Consider the following 25,483-nt stretch of genomic DNA (forward strand, 5'->3'; position numbering starts at 1 on the left):
AACTGCTGTTTTGACCTGGCAAAATAAATCTTTTGCCAGGCTTAAACCTTCCTTTTTAATACTTATAAGTGAAGCATCTTGTGAAGCTCAGAACTGCAGCTACAAATTGCAGAGCACTCCAGAGAGTGGTCTTTGAGCCCCTTATGTGACGCTCAGAACTGTAGCTGCAAAAGGAAGAACGGGGTTTGGGCCCTACTTATCTTCGGGAGGTCTAGTTCTATTCTCAAGTAAAGTCCGGGTTGAGCGAAGGTTCTTGCTATGGGGCACTTGGGATACTGTTATGGCTCCGTAACTCTGTTGTATATGTTCTTGGATGTAGGTAATTCCCCACTCACACCATTGTTATATGTTAAAAACCAATAAAGATATGTGTATACAAAAAGTAGCGGCTGAGCGATGGCTCTGGCCAGATATACACCTTTCATGTCTGCTGGCATTTTAAAAGCTGCCAAATATAACACATTTCATAAAATCATCTCCATGGCTTCAGTTGTTTTGGTTTTTCTGCCATTGTATGTATTGGTGACTTCAAGAGTGACCGTAGATGGGTTAGATATGGTGTACTGACAGCAGAAAAAAGAAAATTAAAATAGTTGCAATGCAAGGACACAAATGGATGTTTCAGAACGGAATTGCCACAGCCCTACTTCCGGCACACCGATTGTTAATCTCACGTAAGCTTCACTCTGACACCGATCAATAAACTGCTTAAAGGTGTCGCTAAAACAAAGCACAATTCACCTGGTTTGTGAATAGTATTGAGATGTTGTCCAGGCTTTAGCGATTACATTCTGCACTCACCAGCTGAAAAAATGCAGAACTTTCCTCATTGTGGCGATCACTATCTGAAATTATGTTGGGACTCAACAGACCTCTTTTAAGTTCAAGAAAAGGTTTATTGAAAAGATTAATATGATCATAAAAACAATACTTCGTATACACAGTTATTTGTAAATGCATAAATACATGAAGGCGTAATAAAGAATAATAATGATATCAAATATCCATTAACCCCTTCCGTGCGGCGCACGTTCAGCGGACGTCGCATGCACTACCTCTGCAGTGCTGCGCACGTCCGCTGAACGTTCCAGCCCCGCCGACGCATTAGAACGTTCCGCACCAGCTCGGAACGTTCGGCGCAGCGGAGGGGTTAAAACAGTAAAAGGATAATGTAGGAGATGATATGAATACAATCAAATTTCACAAAAAGTGTAAATAACAGTACATGTCAAAAATACACAATTTTAAAAGATGTTATAGAAAGTGATAAATTAAGCATAATTATAAACAAACAGTAGGTCAAAGAGGCAACATCTGTAGGAAGGTGGATATCTGACTATGGTTACCCCCAACTTTTTGCCTAGTGTTTAGCTGGTTTTCGACTTAGTTGGCCTGGGATCCTGCTATTCAGGACCCCAGGCTTCCTGCCCTCTCTGTTAAAATGGACTCCATGTACCTTAGGTACATATCTAATTGGATACTGAGTCACCTTATCAGCCCCTGTACAGTGTACCTTAGGTACCCAGGGCATAGGTGCACCCAGGGCCTACCAGGGGCTGCAGCATGTATTATGCCACCCCTGGCTGGCCATCCAAATCTGACGCAACTGGCTGATCAATCGGCTGGGGCAAGGTGGTGTAATCACCCTTTGCTTTAGATATAGTATACCTATATCTAAACCTAAAATGGAAACATATACTCCTATAAGTCACTCCTATGTCAGGCCTTAACAATCCTGGAAGTAGAGTGCTTGAAATTATGTGAGATAGTGCTCTGGCATGAGCTGAGCCTGTCTGCAGCTTTCGGAACCAAGTCCTTTAGCTGTTTCCATGATAATGCTATACCATATACTCTTAAGTGCATTATAACCTTGCGGTTATTGCTAACTTTGGCATAGCATTATCAAAACAGCCCTGCCTACCCAGGATACACAAAACCATGTCTGGGACGGTGCTAGCACCGCCCCGACAGGAAACCCTTTGTCCAGGCTCCCCTCGCTGGAAGGACTCCCAGCTGCAGGGGGTCAGACTCGTGTCTGTGGTGGCAGCATCCATTTTGTGGAGCTGAGGCTTCAGTTAACTTTAACCGGGGTTCACAGTTACATACATGTCGTGTCCCTCTAGAAGGGTGGAATGCTAACCCCGTCGCCAGAATTGGCGAGGGGTTAGTATTCCAATTCGTATGACACCTTACTCGACATAATTTGATAAAGCAATACCAAAGTTAGCATTTAACCGCGAGGATTATAATGCACTTAAGAGTATATGGTATGCGATATCATGGAACAGCTATTAGGACTTGGTTCCGCAAGCTGCAGACAGGCTCAGCTCATGCCAGAGCACCATCTCACACGATTCCCAGCACTCTGCCTTCAGGATTGTCAAGGCCTGCCATAGGAGTGACTGATAGGAATCTGTGTGTCCATTTTAGGGTTAGGTATAGGTATACTACACCTACAGCAAAGCGTGTTTACACGACTTTGCCCCAGCTGTCATGCAGCCAGTTGTGTCAAATTTAAGAGGCCAGCCAGGGGTGGCATAATACATGCTGCAGCCCCTGGCAGCCCTGGGTACACCTATGCCCTGAGTTACAGGGTCTGATAGGATGGCCCAGTACCAATTGGAAATGTACCTAGGGTACATGGAATCCATTTTAAAGAGAGAGCAGTAGGCCTGGGGTCCTGATTGGCAGGATCCCAGGTCGACTATGTCCAAAACCAGCTAAAACACAGGGCAAAAAGTTGGGGGCAACCATAGTCAGGATGTACCTTCCTACAATTATCCTGGTTTGAAACTCTACAAGAAGAAACTCTGGACTTCGACGTTCTGCTCCACAGAAGACTGAAGAAATCTCCCTTGTGGGCAAGGAGTGTCCACCCTGCACAAGCAGGCACCATCAAGTGTTCAAGCGGTTCACTTTGTCGTCTTCCCGAGTGGATCCAGACTTCAGAGCCCGACGAGACCCGGATTCCCAGACCTCTCCGACCTCTACCTACATCTGCAGCACAGCTGAGATCCGTGGGTGCGACGAGACACGTGGGACCGGCCATCTTGGAGAAACTGCACTTCGCTTCCAGCACGACTTCTGAGGTATCCTCGACGAAGTGCTTTGGGGACTGAGAAGCCCCACCCACGAGCAGCTCCTGCACCGAAGACCAGCCCTCCACCATCCACGAGATCTGCGTGGGGCCCTTCTGCCTGTTTGCTGCTCGACGCGTTGTCTGGTCACTTGCTGGCTGGCTAGTGGCCTCCTAGAGGACGATCCACAACATCAACACCGCGGGTCTGGTTGCTCCAGACTGGCTTTTGCTTCCCTGCAAATGAGAAGTACCCCGAACCCTCCTGGTCCGCACCAGACGCCTTTTCTACTCACCGCGTGGGTTGCCTTTGCCAAGGCCTGTTGACGCTGAATCTGGAACCAACACCGCCGACAGCGAGAGCCTGCGTGGGACAGCTCGTGCCTCCATCCTGGCCGTCGAAGACACCTCCTGGTCCTCGTGGCTGCAGAGTCAAGCGTCCACTCTTCACCTGATCGCGACAACAGCATCTGGATCCTTCCTGGTTCCACTCCAGTCACTGGCTAGTAACTTTGAACATTGTCCCCTCTGCTTTCAGGTCTTCAGCATTCCTGATCCACCCTTGGATCACATCGGACATCTCCCTCCTGGTCGCCTGCAGCATCTTTCCTTTCAGGCTCCATAGACTTAAACGCAGAAACCCGACACGACTTCGCACATATGCACCCGCAGCCCGTGGGTGAGGTAACAAGAGCATTTCGGTTCTCAAGGGTAGATTGACTCTCCTAGTGTCCAGATTCACAGTCGTTTTAGTCGTAACTAGTCAGGATTGTCCATACTCACGTTTTTCTTGAACTGTACTGTCCATAGACGTTGTTACGCATCTCGCGTGTGAGTTCACACTCTGCACACGCGTTCCATGGGCCTCCTATTACTTACCTAAAGTTAGGGTAGTGTAGTCCCAGCGATCCTACAGCCTCTGGACAGCTCCATTCCTTCTATTGACTTCCTTATACCTCTTGTTTAGTATATGGTTTGTTGTGCCCCTAGGGCAACATCGTAATTGTGCAACTTAACGTATTTTTCTTAAGAGTCTTGTCATGTGCTTAGCCCTCTGATCTCATAAAGAGTTCAGAGGTGTTTGTTAGTTAATAAATATCTTGTTTATTTTCATAACTACCTGTGTGGTGTCCTTTCATTTGGTATTCAAGGGGTTATATGTGGTAAAACAGCTGGCTTCACATGCCAAAAGAGTTTAGCCTAAGACTGCTTTGTCCATGCTACCATTAGGATAGCTGGTCTATAAGGTTGAATTACAACCAATCACCATAAGGGTTGTTTGGACTGATACAAGGTGATCACTAGAATTAGTGAGCATCATATATCAGGCCAACTTCTCACAACATCATCAACTCAACAGAACTCTTAGCCTTGCCACATAGGGTTTGTTGTATGTAAATGTATGTAAATGTATAGGCATTTATATAGCGCACTACTTACCCGTAGGGTCCCAAGGTGCTTCGACCGCTGCGAAACCCTTCCTGGCTTCCCTGAGAGATGGTCCCTTAATGGGTATCTCCAGGGTGAGACCAGGCATCCCCGGCGGTCTGGTGGGGCCGTTAGTGAAGATGAGGCAAGCTAATGCCCAGAGTTGCCGAGTGTGATCGCTGATCAGAGTGGGCACCGAGGTGAGAGAATTATCGAGTCCGCTGACCCTGGTCCAGAAACCTGCCGCGCCGGGAATCGAACCCTGGTCCCGGGCCGTCCTCTGCTCTCGGGTCTGCCGCCTCTAACCAGTGAGCCACACTACTTCACTAGTAGTGTGGATGTGGCCCTACCTCTCATCTCCAAATGTGGGTGGTCAGTAGAGTGAAGGGTGTTTTCTGTTTCATACTGGATTACACACCAGTGGGCAGTATTGATTTATTTGTTCTTTCCTTAAAAGTCTTTGTTTGGTATTATCATGCCTTGTATTTGCACTATCAATATGTCAAGTAATGGTGTGATCCAACAAACAGCTTGGTGGTGATTTTATTGGTTTAGTTTGCTCTTACCATGCCATACATTACCATTGATGAATGGTTTGTAGAGTGTAGGGTTGTCTTCCCTTACATGATGGTTATTCACCAGGGTGGAGGGTTTCACGTAACCCTGTGCTTTTAATCATTGGGGTTTTTCTTTAAAAATCTATGTCTGGTATTAACATACCATTTGATGTTTGTTCTTTATTAATGTTTTAACGATTGTTGACGTCAGTGCACCGGGGGGGGGGGGGAACCTATATGGCTCCACTGATGTCATGACCGGAGTCTACGTCATCGCGGAGCCATATGCTGCCGTCTCTCGGAGCGCAGAGGTACGGCTGAAAAATTTCCGGATCCAGACTTGCGCCTGGGTAGAATTTAAAAGATAATGAATCTGCGGCTAGACTGCGTCTCTTCTAGATATCACATTACCGAAGGTAAGTAACTTTTACATTAAAATCCGTTCTCTTCTCGTGGTTAACGCAGGAGAGGGGCATGAGCATTCCAGGAACACAAACACACAAACAATCCCGCGGAGGAACAAGGAGCAGCAGTTGAAAATGGCAGTAAAGGGAACAGTCCAACTAAAATTGATACGGAGGGATGCACATAAGCTGTGTTGACTTAACGCTGGCTGCCTCTGTGCCACACAGGGGATTCTGCGGCACTAGCCCTTTCCCCTGCTCTCTGGGTTCAAGCATCCCTCACCCAGTTCTCTTCTCCGCCCCACCTGTTCACCTCACCAGGAAAAAAAGATGACTGCCGCCAGGGGCCTCTGGCCGCCGGTCTTCAGCGCCCGAGCACTGTGAGTGCATAAACAACAATGCAGGGTGGAATTCCATTCGATTCAAGTACAAGGGGTAGCGGACCTGCGTAGGCATAAGCTGCACCGGCCTAATGTGGGCCGCCTTTGCACCAAAGGAAGGGAACCATCCAAAGCACTAGCCTCATCCCTGATCCTGCTCCCGGGTCTCTATCTCTCTGGGACTTCAGCCAACTCCACCCAGCTCACTGTGTGGCTCCCCAGCAATGCCAACCTCTGCAAAAGGGAGGAGATGGAGCCGCAGTCCGGTAATGCCGTTACCCTTAGGTCTACGTGCAACTCCGGCAACTTCAGCATCTCGCACCGTGGTCTCGGGCAGCGGAAACAGGAAGCAGCATCAGCGCAAACAGTCAATTGAGGAAATGTCAGGGAAACTGCTTAGAGAAATGCTGATTGTTCCCAGACACCCAATGTAGATGATTTTTTAATAATATAAACGCTGTGGGGTTGATTTTTACACATTTGTTCTAGAATGCATTCTTCTCGTGTCTGTACACAAATATGTCCACATAGGCAAAATTCCTAGTACATATGACCTTCTGAAAGTACACATTCAGCACAGAAAAGAAAGATACTCCTAAATTAGCATTTTCAGCATATGAAGCATATCGTATTCTCAAACTTAAGTTCCATATGTGAAACGTGTGTTGAGTTCAGCTGTAGTCCATAGCTTGTTTATTATTTGCTAAAGCAATATAGTCCATGTTCTTAGGTAATCGCATAGAGGGTCTCAGGTTGTGGTCATCCCTGGAGACTGAAAATTATTTCATGTAAAATATTGTTTGGTGTGTATCTTTGTCTTTTTTAATTTTAGTTTTAGTTATTGTGGATGTTTAAATCATAAAAAGTATTGCATAACTGTATATTTTAGCAACTTGACTTAAGAAATATGGGTAAAGGTACACTAGATAATGTATAGCCAAATATGTTTGTGGAGGAATTATTTAAGCCATAATCTATTTGAAATATGCCTGGACACATTAAGAATGATAGTGATTTTTTTGAATGATCATAAAACATCTTTTATTGTTGTTTCTTTTGTGGGATTTAGTTTAATCTGCAAACAAAAACACCGAGAGGTCATTACTCCCAAATGGCACGAGAGACCCTATGAGTGGAACCAGGTAATTTTAAAGTTTTATTAAGTTTGCTTTCAGTAACGTATTTGTTTTTTCAGATGATCATTCTCTGATTTCAGAGTGCATTTAGTGGCTACAGACACAGTATAAGCAGACTGGACAGAATCTCAAAATTGTTGTGTTTTGTACTTTTGAATTATCTTTCACTGGGTGCCAATAATCTCTGTGGATTGAGGAACCAATGCAGAGTTTCTTGTCAATCCTGAAAATTATTTATTTTAATTGTGGCACTGCACCTTCATCATTATGTGGCTGGTTAAAAGAAAAACGGAAAAATGTAAGGTGTATATTCTCTTTGCAAATATAGGTGAGTTGGCCTGTAGTCAAATTATTTCTAGATTGATCATATCCTTCATAAAGCTTTGCAGTGCAGATACTCAGACCTACTTCCTGAAAGGCATCTGTGTGCAGTAAACAAGGAGCAAAGCAGCCACTTTGGCTTTCCTTGGGTGAGGAGCTGGTGGCCATTGTGCCCTCCTTAGTTTGCTAAACATTACCTGTTAGATAAGTGTGCCTGCAGTATTTGGCATAGCAGTGATGCAACTGTTTTGTTGAAGCCAGCACTCTACTTCTTTAGTTAGTTATACTCATACTGATTTTACTATAGAACCTATTGCTGAATGAGTCGTCCAAAGATGCGGAATCTGCAGATTTACCAATGTCCTCCCTAGTTGTGAGCCACTGCGTTTAAATTGACGTACTCTGTCTTGATCTAATTTTTCTCCTTGCCTCTGTTGAGCAGAAACCATGAAAGAACTTCTGAAACGAGGTTTATTCTGGGTTAGGCAAAGATTGGCCACAGGAGCAAATATTAAAATGATGTCAATGTGTTTAGATGATTACAGATTAAGGATGGGACATTTTTGTGTTTGCAGCATAATTAGTTATGGTGACAGCACTTTACCAGAGTACTTGAGGAGCAATGCAGACATGACAGTCTAACTCTGGCGTTATACTTATTCTGTGAGGGATAATCCCGCTTTTCACCATGTACTATTTTGCTCTTCACCTGTCGTGTTTATATCTAGGACCCTAATTCGGTATTCCCGATTTATGCCCTTGTGAGGTTATAATCAATAATATCCTGATAAAGGCATAAGAATCAGATCCATATTCAGTAATAGCCCATGCAGTCCAAAGCACAGCACGGCTACTCCCATCGACTCCTAGAAAGCACAACGCGTTCTTTAAACAAACCAAGCCTCCAGCAGCCCGGGAAATCCCCCTGCTTTTGTTTTGATTTGAACAAGAACTCCTGAAGTTCAGAAGAACTGTTAGTTCTTAGTGACGTCTTATGTCCAACCTTCCGTCAAACCCGGCACCTTCCAGGTATAAAATACCAACAGTTGCCTTAAGCAAACACACAGTGGTTTAGAGCAGAGCCGCCATCTACTTGCCCGAGAGCCCAGCTGATGCGAGAGCCCACGGAAGCCGCCCCTCCCGTTTGACGCACTGAGAGAGACGCTGTCTTTTTCTCCAGCCGAGAAAATCCAGCTCCAATGTTTCCAGCCTACCCTTGCGGGTTGCTGGGATATCGAGTCCTGAGGAAAGAGATACCAGACCTCCCACATTCTATTACCACGGTACGGAGCTGACTAAACCCTTAAGAGAATTCTTGATGCAGATTCTTGGAAAAATAATCTTAACCAACTTAACTTAAACTGCTACTTACTCATCCCTTCCCAAGTATTAGGCTTAGGTCAGGTAAACCGGGGTAGGCTTAGTTAGTAGCACCAGTTGAGTACGTTAGTCAATGTATTTATGTATGTATACATTTTATCCATTTTAAAGTATCATATGGCTAAGAAACCATATCAACGCTTTTCAGTATTATTTCCTAATACTAATTTTACTGTACTCACTTTACTTTACTTTAAGTATTGAAATTGTGGCAATTCATTTCTCTTGCATGAGTAAGAAGAATGCTCAATAAATAACACCTTTTATTGAAAACGCCTGTCTCTCTATTTCTCTGCTTTCTGGTGAAACTAAGTATGCACTGCTGACTGAGTGAAATAGCTGTCTATTGTTTTCACACGACTCTAGAGATATACTCTTATTCTGAGGGAACAAAGTTGTCATGTTTATGAGGTTGTTGGAAACTGAATCCCTTCTGGTCTGAGCCAGGGGAGCTTATCCCTCCCTATTCATTCAAGAAAGTTTCCAGTGACCTCTGAGCTAGCTGGCGCAAACATAAATTAAGTTTAATATAGTCAGTAGAGACCTAGATGACCTCAGTCCTACGTCTACACTGCTGTTTATGTTATTCCAATGCGCAGAGCCTATTAGGAAAATAGGAACTGCACTACACACCACCTGAAAGTCATCACTTCGCCTGTAGGCTTCTAGTTTGCATTTGCATCTACTTTTCCCTTGATAATAGAGGGTTTCTCTTTGTAATGTATTTGGACCACTATTGGTTCGTGGTTTTGGAAGACACTTGGAGGTTTTTTTTTGTTACATATTATGTTACCACCACTTTCATTTTGTACGTCTGATACACCAAAGACACATGGCTGAAGTGTGGTACCTAACTCCTGTTTCCCGAACTAAAATGTTCTGCGTTCATTCTGATGACATATTGTTTATAATGGCGAAAAATTAAATGTGCAGGAAAATTGAGTATCATTTAGAAAATCCTTTACCAAAGTGCACAAACCTTGTTTTGCCGGGTGCGTCTGCTTCAAAATGAAGACAGCTGATGGTTTCAAAATGAGATCATTTTAGCAGGTGGCACAGCCAAGAGCATTCAGTCATTCTGTGTTTCTTCCTCGAGTTTGGGCAGGAAGACAGGTTGTTTGCATGTTGAGATAAAGAGCAGGCTGAATTGAAGAAGGACTGACAAAATAGACCAGTGTTAAGGTTTGATCACTTAACCTCAGTCTTCATCTCTCCAAATAAAGTTCCTCCACTATCTCATCTGCCCCTCTTCTCACTTTACCTCTGCGACCCTACGATAGTCTTCAACTTAAACCAGCAAACAATTGATGCTCAACCGTGTTTGCTGAGTGAGAATGCTGATTATGGTTCTTATATTCCAACAGGAAAGGGAGAGGTATTTGTATTAAAGGGTAAAATCATACATTTGGGAACGAACACTAATTTTACTTTTTCTGATAGAGACAATTTAAACTGTTTGTTAAAATGTATTCCAACAAATGCATAGAGAGAGGGTCAGTTCTGGCCAACCGCTATGTTTTGTTTACAGGTGTCATTCTTATATTGAACAGGTACTTATTTGTCAACCATTCATTTATTGTAATTCTCAATCGTGACATATGAAGCATCACTTTTACACCAGGTAGACCAGTCTGCCAAAGTAGCCCTTCCATTGCAGTTCTTAGATAAGTCCCATACATTGGAATGGAGTCTGTTTTGATACTGTCATGTGCAATCCATTTTGTAAAGTCCTTTTTGAACAGTTCCACGCTTAGGTGTATTGTATAGGTACTGGAAACACTGTTGGTGGGGAAGGTGGGCCCTGTGCAGCTGGGCACCACCTGCTATCCCTTCTCTGGCTTTGGAGAAACATCCTTGCCGCAGTCATATTAAGGTGGACCAGAGCAGAACTTTTGTAACAAACGAGGAATATTTAATGACTGCATTGGGCAGAGACAGTGCAGATACCTGGGAGGCTGATGGGGGATTGTCCTTCTGAGCCCACTGCGATGAGAGTCACATCTTTACATAGAGCAGGCGTAACAGTTGTGACAGTCCCCACCCAGGATTCAGTGTGTTGGCCAGTGGCCTTCTTCAGTAACCTGATGGCCTTACAAGACAACTAGGGGTTCACTGTATGCAATATGCGTCAAACCAAAGATGACTCGGGCTCATGGATGGGCAGCTGATGCCTGTGGAGCTAGGTGTGAGAGAAGCCAAAGCATCAGGATTGAGTTCATCAGGTGCACATGCCCCCCATATTGCCCTGACACCTCACCAACTAATACTACCATGTCAGCCCCTGCTGCACCAATGTAGGATTGACCACTAGCACTGTCCTTACCAAGCATATATGACCTACTCACTGCCTTCCATTTACACTCATTCATCAATCTAGCCAAACATCTATGCACTCTCTGCCTTTCATCTGTCCACTCACTCATTTTTCATTTATATTTAGGTATTAATGCGTCTGATGGATACATCTAACTGTATATTCCTCATCCTCTAAATCTCCCCAGTGGCCAGATTGGATTCAGAAAACGTTACAGTAGTTCCTGCACACCAGCAAGAGGCAATGTAGGCCACAAATTGATCCTGCCTCTGAACCCTGTGACACAGATGCATACAGAGGCCACACCTGCTCACTAGTGTTAGGTCGTCCTTTTATGTGAATGAACCACTCAACCCCTGCGCACTGTTGCTGCTGGTGGAAGAATCCCACTAGATATATCATCATTCTAAGTTTTAATCCTGGTTTCAACAATTTAATTTTCACATAACCAATTTCACCATTCTTATTCGGAAATGTGATGTTTAATCATCAGTTCATTTTAAATAAATTTCAACATATATTGAAAAATCAAAACATTTCAAAACATTTCACTGCATCAGCAAAATCTTTCTTGACTGTGTATAGTTGATGTAGCCCGATGCATTTCGAGTCCTAAGTGGACTCTTCCTCAGGGGCAACAGAACCAAGAACTTGATGTTCCTCGATTCTTTTAAATGGAAACCACCGCGTTTCCGATTCTATACAAGTATACCACCGTAAGGCTAATCACCAGCACCTTCATCTACTTCCTGCCGATTACCTGGTATCGGCAGGAAGTAGATGAAGGTGCTGGTGATTAGCCTTACGGTGGTATACTTGTATAGAATCGGAAACGCGGTGGTTTCCATTTAAAAGAATCGAGGAACATCAAGTTCTTGGTTCTGTTGCCCCTGAGGAAGAGTCCACTTAGGACTCGAAATGCATCGGGCTACATCAACTATACACAGTCAAGAAAGATTTTGCTGATGCAGTGAAATGTTTTGAAATGTTTTGATTTTTCAATATATGTTGAAATTTATTTAAAATGAACTGATGATTAAACATCACATTTCCGAATAAGAATGGTGAAATTGGTTATGTGAAAATTAAATTGTTGAAACCAGGATTAAAACTTAGAATGATGATATATCTAGTGGGATTCTTCCACCAGCAGCAACAGTGCGCAGGGGTTGAGTGGTTCATTCACTCAAGTTAGGTTGATAGTATTGTAGGCACGGAGTGTGGACAAACGTGCCACCTCTGCAGCACGCATGTGTTAAAAAAGGAGGATTAAAATAATATTTTTCTTATAAAAAATAGGAGTGCCATCCACTTTATTATTTCATTTCGTCCTTTTATGTGTCCATGGATTTGGATTTAGAGATTTGCACCTATCTTTTTTGGGTCTTTTACCAAGTTTTTCAAACTTCTAACCAGCAATGTGCAGCTATGTCTGCTCCAAAAACTGCAAGGTTTCAGTAGTGTTGTGTTAGCCACATGCAGTTGTCGGTGATGTACTAGCACAATGTTAGCCTTTGACGCCTGAGCACCAAACATGACTTCAAATCCTGCAGCAATTGGTCCCTGATGCACTCATAGTCTACGAGGAAGCAGAAAGCCAAGCTTCACATCCCTGATCATAAGAAGCAGGCCCAGTCCTGTTCCAAGTGAAGAGGTCAGTCCCCTTCCCCTCTCGCCATCTTATGGTAAGTCCAGGGTGAAGTTGAAAGACTAATTTAAGCACACATATGCAAAATCTAGGTGCTTCTCCATGCTTCTCACAGTTCCAACAGAGCTCCCACTGTTCATACTCCGAAGGTCCCCCCACAGTTTCAACATCTGACTCGAAGCTGCTTCCAGTTCCCTGTGCCATTGTCAACTCCCCAGTAGATTGCGACCTTCAAGGAAGCCATGCTGCAAGTTTTATAAAATGGTTCCAAACCCCTTTGGTGTTCGTGGGCCATTGATCTATCTGGGCCTCCATTTTGTCTTCCACCAGCAGGCCTTTCCAGAAATCTGAGTGAGTTCATTAAACCTCAGCTATTCTGCCTCTAGTACTGAAATGTGCCTTATTCTCTGCACATTGCTTTGTGTTGGTCAGCAGGTTTGCATCTTGACTCTGAGCCTCGTCTCATTCGAGAGCAAGGGGCACCATCATAATCTTTTCATTCTTCACTGAAAGTGAACCAGAGCTTTGCTCTGTGAAACCCCAGGTATATGGATTGTTGCATCCAAGATCTCTTTGTATACAGCTGCATCCAGAATCCATGCCATCCCAAAACGCGCTGCACCCAAAATACCTGTTCCTAGTTCTATACCCAGATAACCTAAACAACATGAATAACACAGGAACAGACTCTCATAAGAAGGATCATGGGGTCATATTGTGAACATCTTCAGTGCCCATGTGGAAGCCCTGATGGGGTCTGCGCACCAGTTTTGCTAATCTTTCTTTCTCTACAGGGTATTTGTAGGGAGCTGCCTCTCTATATGGTGTGCTAAAACGAAGTACACTGTGCAGAGTCCATAGGGTTCTCAACACCGCTACTAACCCTACCCTTACCAGGGCAAATCCCAGCTTACCCAAAGAGATCACCCATAACTTGACTAACCCCACCGTGGCCAACATAGTCAGGGGACCTAGCTTGCTATTTGACATGGAGTCAGACCACCAAGCCAAGGACAGTGCAGCCGTAAAGACTGACACCAAGCAGATGCCACTGACAGCTGTCCGTGCCCAGAACCACACCTTTAGCTCTCCACTGACAGGTGAAGGTGCTAACATTGAGGCTCCTTTTGGATTGGTTTATCTGTCAGCTGTTTGGTTTGGGGGGATACTACACCCTGTAGCAAACCCCTTCCTTCCACTCTCTCTTCTGTTAGCTGAGTAGCCACCATCCCATGCTTAACAGCTGTCTGACTAATCAGGACTTCTTGGAGGTTACGTAGGGCATCTGAAAGAAACAGGTTAGTATTAGATTCCTTACCTTAGAATATCCCCAGGCGTCAGTCTGGATCCGGAAACTCTTGCGTAGCAGTACCCCTGCGCGTCGGTAGGCGTCGTCTGCGGCTCGCGTCCTTTGCCAGGATGACGTCGCCGGAGTACTTAGACGCCGCCCTCACGCGCTGATGTCAGTTATTCTTTTTTCTGCGCCATCAAGCCCCGATCCGGAAAAAGTAGTACCCTTTAGTCATTTTTTGACAAAATTTTTTCGATCCATTTGATCTGTTTTTCGAGTCGAACGACTCCATCGGTGCTGGTAGGGATGCCCGGGTTCAAGCCCTGTGCCGATTGCAACCGACTGATGTCGGTTACCGACCCCCATCGCCGGTGCCTGTATTGCTTAGGGGCCAACCACGATGACAAGTCGTGCCCCGACTGCCGGGCCTTGATGTGGAAAGCAGGCGGGAGCGGTCCTGTAAACTCCTCGAGCTCCGGCAGTCGGCACCCCGCCGCTCGAGGACCCGTCCAGGAGGAGCTCGAGAGACCGGTAGCGGGGCCGGAGTCATCACAGCTCGACGAGTCGACACCACTCGTCGGGCTCCAAGTCCTCCGGTAAGAGGCACAAGAAGTCGAAGAAGCGACATCGCTCTTCTGACTCCCCCGACGCTCGCACGACGCAGCCGGGGGTTCGGGCGACACCGCCCATGGGGCTCCGCGGGAGCCGCAGTTGTTGCGGCCTGCTCCATACCCGCCGGTCCCTGGGCAGAACGCAACACCGGACATCGATGCCTTCCTCATGGCCATGAGGTCGCTCACTCCTCTGTCGGGTTCCGCGGTCCCGACTGGGTGCCCAAGCGGGCTGGGTGCTATGGCCCTGGCGCCATCGGGTGCTATGGCCCCGGTGCCGTCGGGTTCTTTGGCCCCGGCGCCGTCGCGACTTCGGTCCCGACGCCGCAGGGCCCTGCCGGATCCGGGTCGCCGCTGGTCGACCTAACGACCCCTCTGCTGGCGTCGACTCCTAGGGTTTGGCCCCGACGCCATCCGCGGTTGACGTCGTCCCCGAATTCCCCCCTTCCCCCCCTCGATCCGATTCCGGCGTCGGGACAGAGTCGATCGACGCCGCATTCAACGTCAAGAGAAGTGCAATACTTCTATGATCCGGCCCCATCATTTGAACCTGAATACCAGGAGATGGAGGGCAAGGTGGATTGAGAGGGGTCTGAGGACCCTCTGGCACGGGAGTGCCAGTCTTTTCAGGACTGGGCAGGTGAACTAGGGGAGGCCAGTGGTATGGACACTTCGCCCGACACTGGATTTGTCTCCCCTCCTACCATGGCTACGGAGGAGGGGGCTGCCTACGGTGTGGTGTTGACAAGGGCAGCGAAGGCCTTGTCTCTTGAGCTCCCCGTCGCGGCTGTGAGGGCTAACCTCCTCACTGAGGTCCTCAAATCGCAGGCCAGCTCTTCAGAACCTCTACTGCCGTTCAATGAGGCCTTAACTGACGTTCTGTTGGGCACTTGGTCCAGACCCGCTACAGGTCCCCTGTAGATAGGAACGTGGCCGGACGCCACCGCCCGGCCCCGGGCGACCCTTGTTTCGTGTCCACCCACCCCACCCTAGAGAGCCTGGTTATCCAGGCCTCTAATTCCCAGACCGCATTCCCGATAGCTCCCCCTGATCGGGAATCCAAAAGGTATGAACAGTACGGAAAAAAGATGTTCTCCTCACTTAGTTTGGGGTTAAGGTCGGTCAACACTGCTTGCTTTTCTGACCGTTATACCCACTCTCTGTGGGACACAGTAGCAGACGTGCTGCCACAATGCCCGGTGGAGGCCCGGGTTAAACTCGCCCAAGCCGTTGCGGAGAAGCGAGATGCGGCACGGTATTCCATTCGATGTGGGCTGGATACCACAGACTTGCTAGGCAGGATGATTGCAACAACAGTGGCGGTTCGCCGCACGCCTGGCTGAGGTCCAACAACTTTTCAGCTGATGTCCAGAATACCCTTATGGACATTCTTTTTTATGGCAGTCCCCTCTTTGGCGACAAAGCAGACAGTGCGCTAGAGCGCTTTAAGGACTCCAGGGCTACGGCCAAGTCCTTGGGCCTGTCGGCCCCGCGCCAGCAACCTGCTGCCTTTCGCTCCTTTTGTGGCCAAGGAAGGGGTGCCCCCACACGTCTTGCTATCCATGGGCCGCAGACTAACATCCAGCGCGGTGGCGGACGTGGTAACCGCCGTGGCGGTGCCCAGGGACAACGGCGAGGCCAGTCCACATCCACCCCCGCAGCATCCGCGTCAAAGCCTTCCTAGTCCGAGCTTTCAGGCCTACATGACGCCAGTGGGGGGCAGGGTTCGCCATCACCTCCTTCACTGGCGCAACATCACTTCGAACAGGTGGGTGCTGCAAATCGTCCGAAGGGGCTACTCCCTCCCCTTCAAGGCGACCCATCCAGCCATGCCACCGCTGTACAACCGCATGTCGGGGGATCACTTGAATCTTCTGCACGAGGAAGTTACGGCCCTCTTGGCCAAAGGGGTCATCAAGCGCGTTCCTGGGCCAGAAGTAGGGTGTGGTTGTTAATCCCACTACTTTCTGGTTCCCAAGAAGGGCAAAGGGGGCCTACGCCCCATCTTGGACCTGCGGAACGTCAACGGCTTTCTCCGGAAGGAGAAGTTCAAGATACTGACTTTGGCTCAGGTCTTAGCTGCCCTGGAACCGGGAGACTGGATGGTAGTGTTGGACTTGCAGGACGCTTATTTTCACTTCCACGTCCTACCGGCCCACTGGCGTTACCTGCGGTTCACGTTAGGCCACGAGCACTTTCAGTTTACAGTGCTCCCCTTCGGCCTTACCAGTGCCCCACGGGTGTTCACGAAAGTGATGTCGGTGGTCGCAGCTCATCTGTGCAGATTAGGGGTTTCAGTCTTCCCCTACCTCGACGACTGGTTATTGAAGGCGGGCTCGCCCCAGACAGTCGTCAGCCACCTCCAGACTACGGCCGACCTCCTGCACCTGCTGGGGTTCTCCATCAATGTGCCGAAGTAACACCTGTGTCCCTCTCAGGAGCTCCTCTTCATCGGAGCAGTTCTAGACTCGGCGCAGTTTCGGGTTTATCCTCCCGAACAGTGGGTTCGGAATATTCAGGCTCTGATTCAGATCTTTCAGCCGTTATCCCGAGTCTCGGTCAGGTTGTCGCTGCGGCTCCTGGGGCTGATGGCCTCCTGCATCCTTCTGGTGCATCAGGCCAGGTGGCGGATGCGGGTTCTGCGATGAGACCTGAAGTTTCAGTGGGCCCAACATCAGGGCAACTTGTCCGACCGTGTCTTGATCTCGGAGGGCACTGCAAGACAGTTGCAGTGATGGCTCACGGACCGCGATTTGGTCAGCGGCAGATCCCCCTCCCTACCCCAACTGGAGCACGTAGTTGTGACGGACGCGTCCCTTCAGGGCTGGGGGGGCCACATGGGAGAGGCGGAGATCAGAGGCCTCTGATCTCCGACGAGTCCCAGCTCCACATCAACCTTCTGGAGCTGCGGGCGATCCGGCTTGCACTGAAGGCATTCCTCCCCTCTGTCCGGGGGAGTGTAGTGCAGGTGTTCACGGACAATACTACCGCCATGTGGTACTGCAACAAACAGAGCGGGGTGGGGTCGTGGACCCTTTGCCAGAAGGCTCTGCGCCTCTGGCAGTGGCTGGAACATCAGGGCGTGACCCTAGTGGTTCAACACCTGGCAGGTTCCCTGAACGCCAGGGCGGACGAACTCAGCCGTCGGTGCATGATGGATCACGAATGGAGTCTGAACTCGGACGTGGCGCAAGGCCTCTTTCAGCAGTGGGGAGAGCCTTAGTTGGAACTATTCGCCACAGAAGAGAACGCGCATTGTCATCAGTTCTGCGCGTTGGAATTTCCAAGGCAGCACTCGCTTGGAGACGCTTTTCGTCTCAAGTGGAGCTGCGGTCTGTTGTATGCTTTTCTTCCTATACCACAAATGCCCAGAGTGCTGAAGATCAGGCGCAGCCGGGCCCAAGTTATCCTTGTGGGCATGAAGATATTGGTATCCCGAGCTACTCAGCATGTCTGTCGATCCCCCGATTCGTCTGCCTCTTCAGGAGGACCTTCTGTCGCAGCAGCAGGGGACGGTCCTCCACCCGAACCTGTCCAGTCTCCACTTACATGCATGGAGACTGAGCGGCAGTTGAGGCCATTTGACTTGCCTCCTGAAGTCTGTAATGTGATTCTGGCAGCCAGACGTCCCTCCACAAAATCGGTATACGCCTGCATGTGGAATAAATTTGTGGCATGATTCACAGCAAAGGCTGTGGATCCCCTTTCTGCCCCTCTTTCAGAGATTTTCCTCTTTCTTCTCTCTCTTGCCCAGCAGGGCTCTGCTCTGGGCACTATCAAGGGCTACCTCTCTGCTATTTCCGCTTTCTTAAGGCTCCCTGATCAGCCCTCTTTGTTCCAAGTCCCCAGTTGTAAATAGGTTTTTGAAGGGCATCACTCATATGTTTCCTCCTGTTCCTTTCGTGATGCCTCAGTGGGACTTGAGCCTTGTTCTGACTTATCTAATGTGCGCTCCTTTCGAGCCACTTCATAACTGTCCTCTTTGTCTCCTTACTCTCAAGACTGCATTCCTGGTTGCCATCACATCTGCCAGGAGGGTGAGTGAGCTCCAGGCTCTTTCCTCTAAACCTCCTTTCCTTTCTGTCCATCCGGACAAAGTTGTGTTGCGGACGCGACCCTCTTTCCTGCCCAAGCTAGTCACAGCCTTCCACATCGGCCAGTCCATCACCTTGCCCACCTTCTTTCTGCCTCCACATCCCTCGAAAGAGGAAGAGTGGCTCCACCGTCTGGACACAAAACGTGTGCTCTCATTCTATTTTGATTGCACTCGCCTGTTCCAGGTGGATGACCAACTCTTTGTTGGTTACGTGGGCGGTAAGAAAGGTCGGGCGGTGCACAAGCGGGCCATCTCTCGGTGGGTTGTGTTGTGCATCAAGGTATGCTACTCTTTGGCTAAAAAAGGAGCCTCCTGTTGGGCTGACGGCCCATTCCACTCGGGCCAGGGCAGCTACTACAGCCCTTGGCCGGGGAGTCCTCTTGCAGGACATCTGTCAGGCAGCTACGTGGGCCTCGCTGCACACGTTTGCAAGACACTACTGCCTGGACAGCCAAGTCCAGAGATATGGCTTCTTTGGCCGTTCCGTTCTCCAGGACTTTCTGGTGTGATCATTGGTTCCCAGACCCACCACCGGGGTTGGTATTGCTTGGGTATCTATTCTAAGGTAAGGAATGTAATACTAACCTGTTTCTTTCAGATGCACAAGTTACTTACCTCCGGTAACGATATATCTGTAAGAAACAGTAGTTAGTATTAGATTCCTTTCAATAAGCAAAAGCACGCAGCAGCTGACCAAGGTTTCGCACATCAACTTTGTCTGTTTCAGAGATATTTAGTGGTGCAGCTACTCTCACCATCCGCTGCCGAGGATGTATATCAGATCAATAGTATAAAAGAGTAGAGAGGCGCACTCAATGAAGTCAGTGATACCAAAGAGTCCATAAAATGCGTAGATTTCTGTTCTTATTCTAAATATATTCTTTATTTTCACATACAACGGCACAGCCAACGCGTTTCGTTCCCCTTCGTGCCTAGGGAATTTCATCAGGGCATGTACTAAATAGTCCGGTCCGTGCGATAATCCTAGATAAGGTATTCCTAGGACGCTGGTGTAACAGAATGATCACAGTAGACCACAGTGTATTCCTGAAAAAAGCTTCACACTCAATTCCAAGTGGAATGGTGATTCGGGTCCCCCGGGTAGGCTGGAAAGTATCAATTTGGAAAGTCAAGAAGTATATAAATTCCGGACCCCTTAAGGGAACTCCAAGGCGGAGGTGGGTCAGAGTGCTCGGGAAATTGACCGGCTATAAAGGTAGTTGTGTTCGCGTTAATGCGCGACGAAACCTGTGATAAGGTCTCCGTTCTCCGCCGCTCCTCCTCGTGGATTGATGGACGCCTACCCGGGGGACCCGAATCACCATTCCACTTGGAATTGAGTGTGAAGTTTTTTTCAGGAATACACTGTGGTCTACTGTGATCATTCTGTTACACCAGCGTCCTAGGAAGAACCTTATCTAGGATTATCGCACGGACCGGACTATTTAGTACATGCCCTGATGAAATTCCCTAGGCACGAAGGGGAATGAAACGCGTTGGCTGTGCCGTTGTATGTGAAAATAAAGAATATATTTAGAATAAGAACAGAAATCTACGCATTTTATGGACTCTTTGGTATCACTGACTTCATTGAGTGCGCCTCTCTACTCTTTTATAGTATTAGATTCCTTACCGCCCCACCCATCCTCCCCGTTCTGCAAACCGTTATCTTGGGTTAAGGTCATCCCCTTTCAGGTCCCTAGTTTCATGGCACCAGTGTTGGTTTTTATCATGGCTCTGGGTTTCGGGCGCGGAAAAGCTATGTATAAGAACTGACGTCAGTGCGTGAGGGCGGCGTCTAAGGACTTTGATGACGTCATCCCGACGCCGACGACAGACTGGGAGCCCCAGACGATGCCTACCGACGCGCAGGGGTACTGCTACGCAAAATTTTCCGGATCCAGTCTGACGCCTGGGGCTATTCTAAGGTAAGGAATCTAATACTAACGACTGTTTCTTACAGATATATTGTTACCGAAGGTAAGTAACTTGTGCGTTGAGCTGAGTCTAGGTTTGACCTGTCCATATGTAGACTAAACAGATTTAAGCATACATGTTTTTTATGTAATTACTCCAGTCCATCTTTCAAGGTGTAAATAATAGAGAAGGACATTTTTATTCGCCTGCCAATGTGTGTGTTTGCTGGATACTTGACCTTGCTTACAAATGCTTCACATGCACCCTTTTTTCCTCTTTGATGGTAGTGTGAGAAGTTGGCCCGATATGCAGTGCTCACTATTCTAGTGATCACTATGCATCGGTCCAAACGACCCTTATGGTGATTGGTTGTAAGTCAACCTTAGACCAGCTATCCTAGTAGCGTGGATACGAGCAGTCTTCGGGCTAAACTCTAGAGGGCGTGTTAAGCCAGCTGTCATACCATCACATACCCCTTGAATACCAAGTGAAAGGACACCACACAAGTGTTATTAAAATAAACAGTGTATTTATTTAAAGTCACAACAGCCCTGTACTCTTTATGAGGACAGGGTACTAAGCACACAACAAAACTCTTAGGAAAATACTTCAAGTGCACAATCTATACAAGTGCCCGAGGGCACGGAAAGTTAGTGGTTTCGGGCGGACCCGATAAGGTAAGTCGGAAGCGATAAGGACTCGGGACCCTTAGATACTGAGGTTATGCGGGCACCGAAATGCCGAAGTTGCCTAGCCTGGGGGCTGCGGCTGCACAAGTCTTTACAGACGTCGGGAGGCCTCGCTGACGAACCAGGAGTCGGAAGGAAGCAGTTGCTGGCCGGCGACCAGTGGAGATAGTTCGTAGAGATCCAAGCCTGGATCAGAGATGGATGACACCTGAAAGCAGAGGGGACCAAGTTCGTACTACTAGCCAGTAGTCAGAGGGTACCAGGAGGGCACCGGATGATCGTCACCTCGACTAGGTGAGTGGGCGACGCTAGGCTCTGCAGTCTCACGGACCAGGAGGCGTTGCCGGCGACCGGGATGGAGGTGCGAGCTGTCCCACGAAGGTTGATGCTGTCGGCGTCGCTGGGCCCAGGATTGGGGCAACAAGCCTTGGCAAATTTCAGGGCCACGTGGTGGGCCTAAAATGGCGTCTTGAGTGGACCAGGAGGTTCCGGGGTACTCCTCTCTCAGAAGGGAGCAAAAGTCGGTCTGGAGCAACCAGACCAACAGCGTTGGTTGTCGGGCGTCGTCAAAGAAGGCCACAAGCCAGCGGCTAGTAACCAGACAACGTGCTGAACAGCAAAGAGCAGAAGGGCCCCACGCAGATCGTGGAGATGCTGGGAGGCTGCACTTCGGTGCTGGAGCTGCTCAGGGTCGGGGCTTCTCTGACCCCAGAGCACTCACCAGAGGATCCCTCGGTGGTCGTGCTAGTTTAAGAAATCGTGCAGGTTTTGATGATGGCCGGTCCCTCGAGGTCTCGTCGCACCCACAGATCTCAGCTGAGCTGACGATGTGGGTAGAGGTCAGAGGTGCCAGGGAAGCCGGTTCTCGTCGAGCTGGGCAGTCGGATTCCTGAGGAAGGACTTGCAGCAAACCGCAGAGTTCTTAGATGGTGCCTGCGGATGCAGGGTGACTACTCCTTAGCCACAAGGGAGAAATCTTGAGAAGAGTCGAGAGTTCCTTTCGTAGAAAGTATTCTTGATTCAAAGATGATCTAATTTGGAAGGGTCACCGCTCCTGCCTTTATCCTAAAGAAAGGGGTGGGTACGCGACTAGGTCCTGCCCTAGGGGTGGGACCAGAAGGGGGGTGGTTACACCCCTCTCCCATGCCGGACTTTCCCCAGGTCAGGGGCTGGGGTGCCCCTGGAACTGGTTCTAGCCGGCAGATGCGTAGTGAGCACCGGGGTGCCACTCCGCAGTCACCTTCCTGTAAAGCCCTGCCTACCCAGGATACACAAAACCCTGTCTAGGATGGTGCGAGCACCGCCCCGGACAGGAAACCCTTTGTCCAAGCTCTCCTCGCTGGAAGGACTCCCAGCAGCAGGAGGTCAGACTCGTGTCTGTGGTGGCAGCATCCATTTTGTGGAGCTGAGGTTTCAGTTAACTTTAACCGGGGTTCACAGTTACGTACATGTCGTGTCCCTCTAGAAGGGCGGAATGCTAACCCCGTCGCCAGCATTGGTGAGGGGTCAGTATCCCGATTCGTATGACACCTTACTCGACATGTCTTGATAACGCGATACCGAAGTTAGCGATATGGTACGCGTTATCATGGAACAGCCATTGGGTCTTGGTTCCGCAAGCTGCAACCGGGCTCGGCTCATGCCAAAGCGCCAATTCACACGATTCCACGCACTCTGCCTTCAGGATTGTCAAGGCCTGCCATAGGAGTGACTGATAGGAATTCGGGTGTCCATTTTAGGGTTAGATATAGGTATACTATATCTACAGCAAAGGGTGATTACACCACCTTGCCCCAGCTGTCGTGCAGCCAGTTGTGTCAGATTTAGATGGCCATCCAGGGGTGGCATAATACATGCTTCAGCCCCTGGTAGGCCCTGGGTACACCGATGCCCTGAGTTACAGGGTCTGACAAGGTGGCCCAGTTCCAATTGGGTAATGCACCTAAGGTACACATGTCAATTTAGCGAGAGAACAGCTAGGCTGTGGGTCTGATTGGCAGGCCCACAGCCAGGGAAAGTCGTAAACCAGTGAAACAAAAGCAAAAAAAATCTGGATGATCATAGGATTGCAGACCCTACTCTCCTACAGGTAGTATGATCTTTCGATGTCTATATTGAATACTCCATTGTGGTTTAACCATTTTTCGGGTCTCCAATTAGAATGTGCTTTTGAATTGGGAGACCTAAAATGTTTACCAATTCAAGTTGTGCTTGCATCATCCCTGTATCTTTTTTAGTATCCCCTTGCTCATAATAAGTAAAACCTTATGAATGCCTCAAACCACCCAGATTTCACAATATAATACATTGGCAAAGGAAAGACCGTATCCCTGGCAAAATAAATCACAGTTTTGAGGAACCCTACTTGGTACACCTTGAACATGTACCAGAATTCTGGCACAAGGATCTTCCATTCCTAGACATTCAGCCAGGAGAGGTGTTTCGGTTGTAATAGTTTAATAGCCAAATGATGTTTTTTTTAAAGAAGGATACGGGTTGCTTTGCATCATAGTGTCTTATTGATGATCTTTTAATGTTCAATTGCTCTTGTTCCTTTAGGTGGACCCCAACCTGCTCATCGACCAGTCTCCTGTGCATCATAACGTAGGAAAGAACGCATTCCTTTACCAGTTTCACAAACTGGTCATCTTGAACCCTTAAACACCTTTTGATGATTGCACTACTAAGACTTAAGATAGCTGAATTGTTCTGCAGTTTCAAGATTTTCAAGTGTGAACTGAAAGCAATCACTTTTGATAAAAAGAACTTAGCATCTTAATACAAAGCTGTACATTTGTTAATATACTTCCTTATCTCTCTGATTTCCCTTTTTGTGTGTACTGCTATGCTGTTACATCTTCACATTGTAAAGATCTGTAAATATGGAAACAATTTACTGAATATGTTTTTAAAAGGACAGACCTGTCTTTTTTGTTTTGGCTGCTCCCGTTTAAGAAATGTGTGTTCTTTTGCAGCTTCAAATGGTGTGCAAATAAATACCATTGTAACTGTTCCAAGGTTAATTTTCTGAGTACACCGAAAGGATGCGATTTGCTTTTAATTCTATGTTTAATATTAGACTGAAGTTTGCATGTTACCTTTTTTTATATCCTCAAAACCTTATTTGTGTCTGTTTTAAATAACATTTTTTGTTTACTGTGTATTCTTGCTGTCTCAGATAAAAATGTTGTGTTGTTTGAATTTGCATCTAAAGGAAAAAGTACACCTGTGTTTAAAATTAAAGTTTAGATTTTAAATATTTCTTGATTGCAAATAAAATCTTTTTTGAAATCACTTGTTTTTCTTATGGTGGCATTTTATATGATGTACCACAAAAGTAAAGGCAAAAACGAGCCCTTACTTATTACTCACAAATTTCTACATTGACAATAAATCTGAGGCTTGGAATCCATCTCTGCTTGTCTTTTTGCATTTCTTGTGAGTGGCATTGGTTAAAGCACAGGTACTCATAGTACGGCCCGCGGGCCAGGGGCGGCCCGGCAAGCCTTCCCTGGCGGCCTGCGGACCGTGCAGACATCGTACCCGTGTTTGTTTGCTTTTTTAAAGAATCTCAGCAAACACCCCTGAGGCAGCGCGATGCAGAGACTCTCTGTGAGGGCATGGCGATTTCCGTCAGCGTGGGGCTGCAGGGGCCTAAGAGCTGAACAAAGCCTCATTAGCATGCGAATGATCTCTTAAAGAGGTGTGAAGTGCTCGGGTGCGGCTGGCTGGCTGAGTGTGTGTGTGTGCCCAGAAGCTGTGTCAGCCCGGGCACACTCAAGCATGGTGAGATGATGAGGGAGGAAGGAGACAGAGACAGACAGACAGACAGAGGGAGAGCGAGGGAGGGAGACAGGCAGACAGAGGGGGAGCGAGGGAGGGAGACAGGCAGACAGAGGGAGAGCGAGGGAGGCAGAGCGAGGGAGACTGAGGCAGACATGCAGACAGAGGGAGAGCGAGGGAGGGAGACAGGCAGGCAGAGGGAGAGCGAGGGAGGCAGAGTGAGCGAGAGAGAGGGAGACTGAGGCAGACATGCAGACAGAGGGAGAGCGAGGGAGGGAGACAGGCAGGCAGAGGGAGAGCGAGGGAGGCAGAGTGAGCGAGAGAGAGGGAGACAGAGGGAGAGCGAGGGAGGCATAGCGAGGAAGACATAGGGAGAGCGAGGGAGACAGAGGCAGCTAAAGGGAGAGCGAGGGAGAGCGAGGGAGGGAGATACGCAGACGGAGGGAGGGCGA

At 48.0% G+C, this 25,483-nt stretch overlaps 1 protein-coding gene across 1 annotated transcript in view; it reads left to right on the forward strand.

The window, feature by feature from the left end:
- Positions 1-24,659, forward strand: part of TDRD9 (tudor domain containing 9) — a 2,495,642-nt gene extending 2,470,983 nt beyond the window's left edge. Inside the window, exons 35-36 of the mRNA XM_086937885.1 lie at positions 6,915-6,987; positions 23,808-24,659. Coding sequence (XP_086794011.1) covers positions 6,915-6,987; positions 23,808-23,909 — 175 coding nt within the window. The 3' untranslated portion in view covers positions 23,910-24,659. The remainder of the gene's footprint in view (positions 1-6,914; positions 6,988-23,807) is intronic.
- The last annotated feature ends 824 nt before the right edge of the window (positions 24,660-25,483 follow it).

The sequence above is a fragment of the Lissotriton vulgaris genome, chromosome 9 (genome assembly GCF_964263255.1).
Source record: "Lissotriton vulgaris chromosome 9, aLisVul1.2, whole genome shotgun sequence".
NCBI lineage: Eukaryota > Metazoa > Chordata > Amphibia > Caudata > Salamandridae > Lissotriton > Lissotriton vulgaris.